Source organism: Plasmodium cynomolgi, chromosome 6, assembly GCF_000321355.1.
Source record: "Plasmodium cynomolgi strain B DNA, chromosome 6, whole genome shotgun sequence".
Taxonomy (NCBI): Eukaryota; Apicomplexa; class Aconoidasida; order Haemosporida; family Plasmodiidae; genus Plasmodium; species Plasmodium cynomolgi.
Window position 1 is genome coordinate 423414 of NC_020399.1, and position 2021 is coordinate 425434.

The following is a 2021-nucleotide window of genomic DNA, read 5'->3' on the forward strand; positions in this document are numbered from 1 at the left end:
TTCCCCCTGTCACGCTGCTTATTTGTAACAGTTGGGAGGTGTTCCCCTTCGTGACGCAAATGTAGGGGGAGGAGGGGGTCACCACCCCCTGGAGAGACAACAAATGGTAGACCCCAATTTTGCAGTTGGGTTTATGTTCAACCCCCTCACACTCGTGTGTACGCAGGTGAGCCCTTCACCCCATATGGTGTCTCTTCCCACCTAGCGTAAGCAATTCCTCTCACATGAGGACTTCGTTTATCTTACGCCCCAGCTGGTCGACATTTGAGTAAAACTTATTCAAAACGAAGAGGGGCACATCCAGGGCCTCCTTTATATAGATATTCGTGGCAAGTTCCTCATATTGAGTCCCATCGAAATGGTCCACCATCTGCTCATCATTCGTATTGGCTTCTTCACCTGTGAAAATGGAAAGGGGGAGAGCCTTTCATGGGGTGCATCTCCAAGGGAGCCCTTATTATGCCCATTCGTGCAAACCCTTTTTCTCCATGAGGGCCCCACCCACGGGGTGGAAGAATATACATATATATACGTAGATCTTCCCACGTGAGAGAGAGAGAGCAGCCGCTGGCCCAAACGAACCAATCAAAGAGAAAAGTACTCACCGAGCTTCAGGGCATCCGATGTGAACAAGCACTCGGGTGGAGACGCTGAGGAAAAACGACCCCCATAAGTCACATGTACACACACAGGGGAAAACAAAAAAAGATATTCGATCATACTGTAAATGGAAAAAATGTTTTCAAAAAAATATTTTATTATATTCTTAGCTTCTTCAAAATGGAAGAGAATAAATCGTGTGCACACTCCTCTTAGTTCATCTGCCTTGAAGGGACGTGGCTCTTCCTCCTTCTTTCCTTCAATTTCGTTATTTCCTTTCTCATTGATACACATTCCATTCTCATTCTCTGTGTCCTCTCCCGTTTTTTGTTTTATATTCACGCTGATGGGTGGTTTGTTTGGCGTAGTTTGTTCCCCCTCTTTGTTGCTGACTCGGTTGGAGGGCCTAACATAATTGTTGCTATTCATGGAGTATGACTCACCCTCAACGTAAGTACATCCCCCTTCTTGAGGAACGTCCCTTTTCAAATCGCTATCCCCTGTTGGGTCCTCCATCCAACCGTAGTGTACATTTTTACTTATCAAATGGAAGAAATAATTTATGGTTTTTTTTTTTCTCTCTTTCTTTTCTTTTAAATTGTCTCTAATTTTACGCATGGTCATAAGAATGATGGAAAGAAATAAATTAAGCTTGTATATATCTAACCCTATTCTGTTAGCGTAGAGGATGGCTTGTATCACTACGGCTGGGACCAGTTTGTGCTTGTGTGCACCTTTAGCAGTTATCCTGTCTCCGTACAGGCACTTGGTTATCTCGTCACCGATAAGCTCCTGTTCGTCATTCACCTTTTTGTTGTTAAACAGGGGGTGGCAACGTTTTTCTTTGCCTTCCCTGATTAGCGGCGACTTCCCGGTTGGGTGCCCCCCTTTTTGCTGCTCCTCCCCAGTTGGCGGCGACTTTCCGGTTGGTTGCCCCCCTTTTTGCTGCTCCTCCCCAGTTGGCGGCGACTTCCCACTAGGATGCTCCTCCCCACTTGGCTGCTCCCCCCCCTTCTTCGCCCTTTCCCTCATCGAGCAGTCTTCCGAACTGAAAACCAACTCGCAGTTGCCCAAAGACATAATTTTGTGTCCCCCCCCCTTCAAGTGCTTCGCGTGTTTAAAAAGCCCCAGTATTCCCTCCAGCATTTCGATGGAGAAAAAAATTACGACGTCCTCATGGTAGAGCTTTCCCATCGCTGTCATTTTGCAATTCCAAGGGGGGAGACACAACCTCTTATGTGTAGACATCAAATGGTGAAGGGCACAACGCGGGATGCTCTTCAATTCTTTAATTCTTATTTTTCAGCGCTTAAAATGGACACCTTTTTTTTTTTTCATACTTTTGAGGATACCCCCCATTTGGACGATTTTATCATCCTGTTTGGCTGCCCCCTTTTTTCCAATTTTTTTTTTTTTTTTTT

General features: G+C 45.6%; 1 protein-coding gene across 1 annotated transcript; it reads right to left on the minus strand.

Moving 5' to 3' along the window:
- Positions 1–220: 220 nt before the first annotated feature.
- PCYB_061870 (hypothetical protein) lies at positions 221–1803 on the minus strand (the record flags this gene model as incomplete). Its single annotated transcript, XM_004221354.1, has 3 exons — positions 221–399; positions 606–1081; positions 1679–1803. The coding sequence occupies 3 exons, from the start codon at positions 1801–1803 to the stop codon at positions 221–223; spliced, it is 780 nt and encodes a 259-aa protein (XP_004221402.1).
- Positions 1804–2021: the final 218 nt, after the last annotated feature.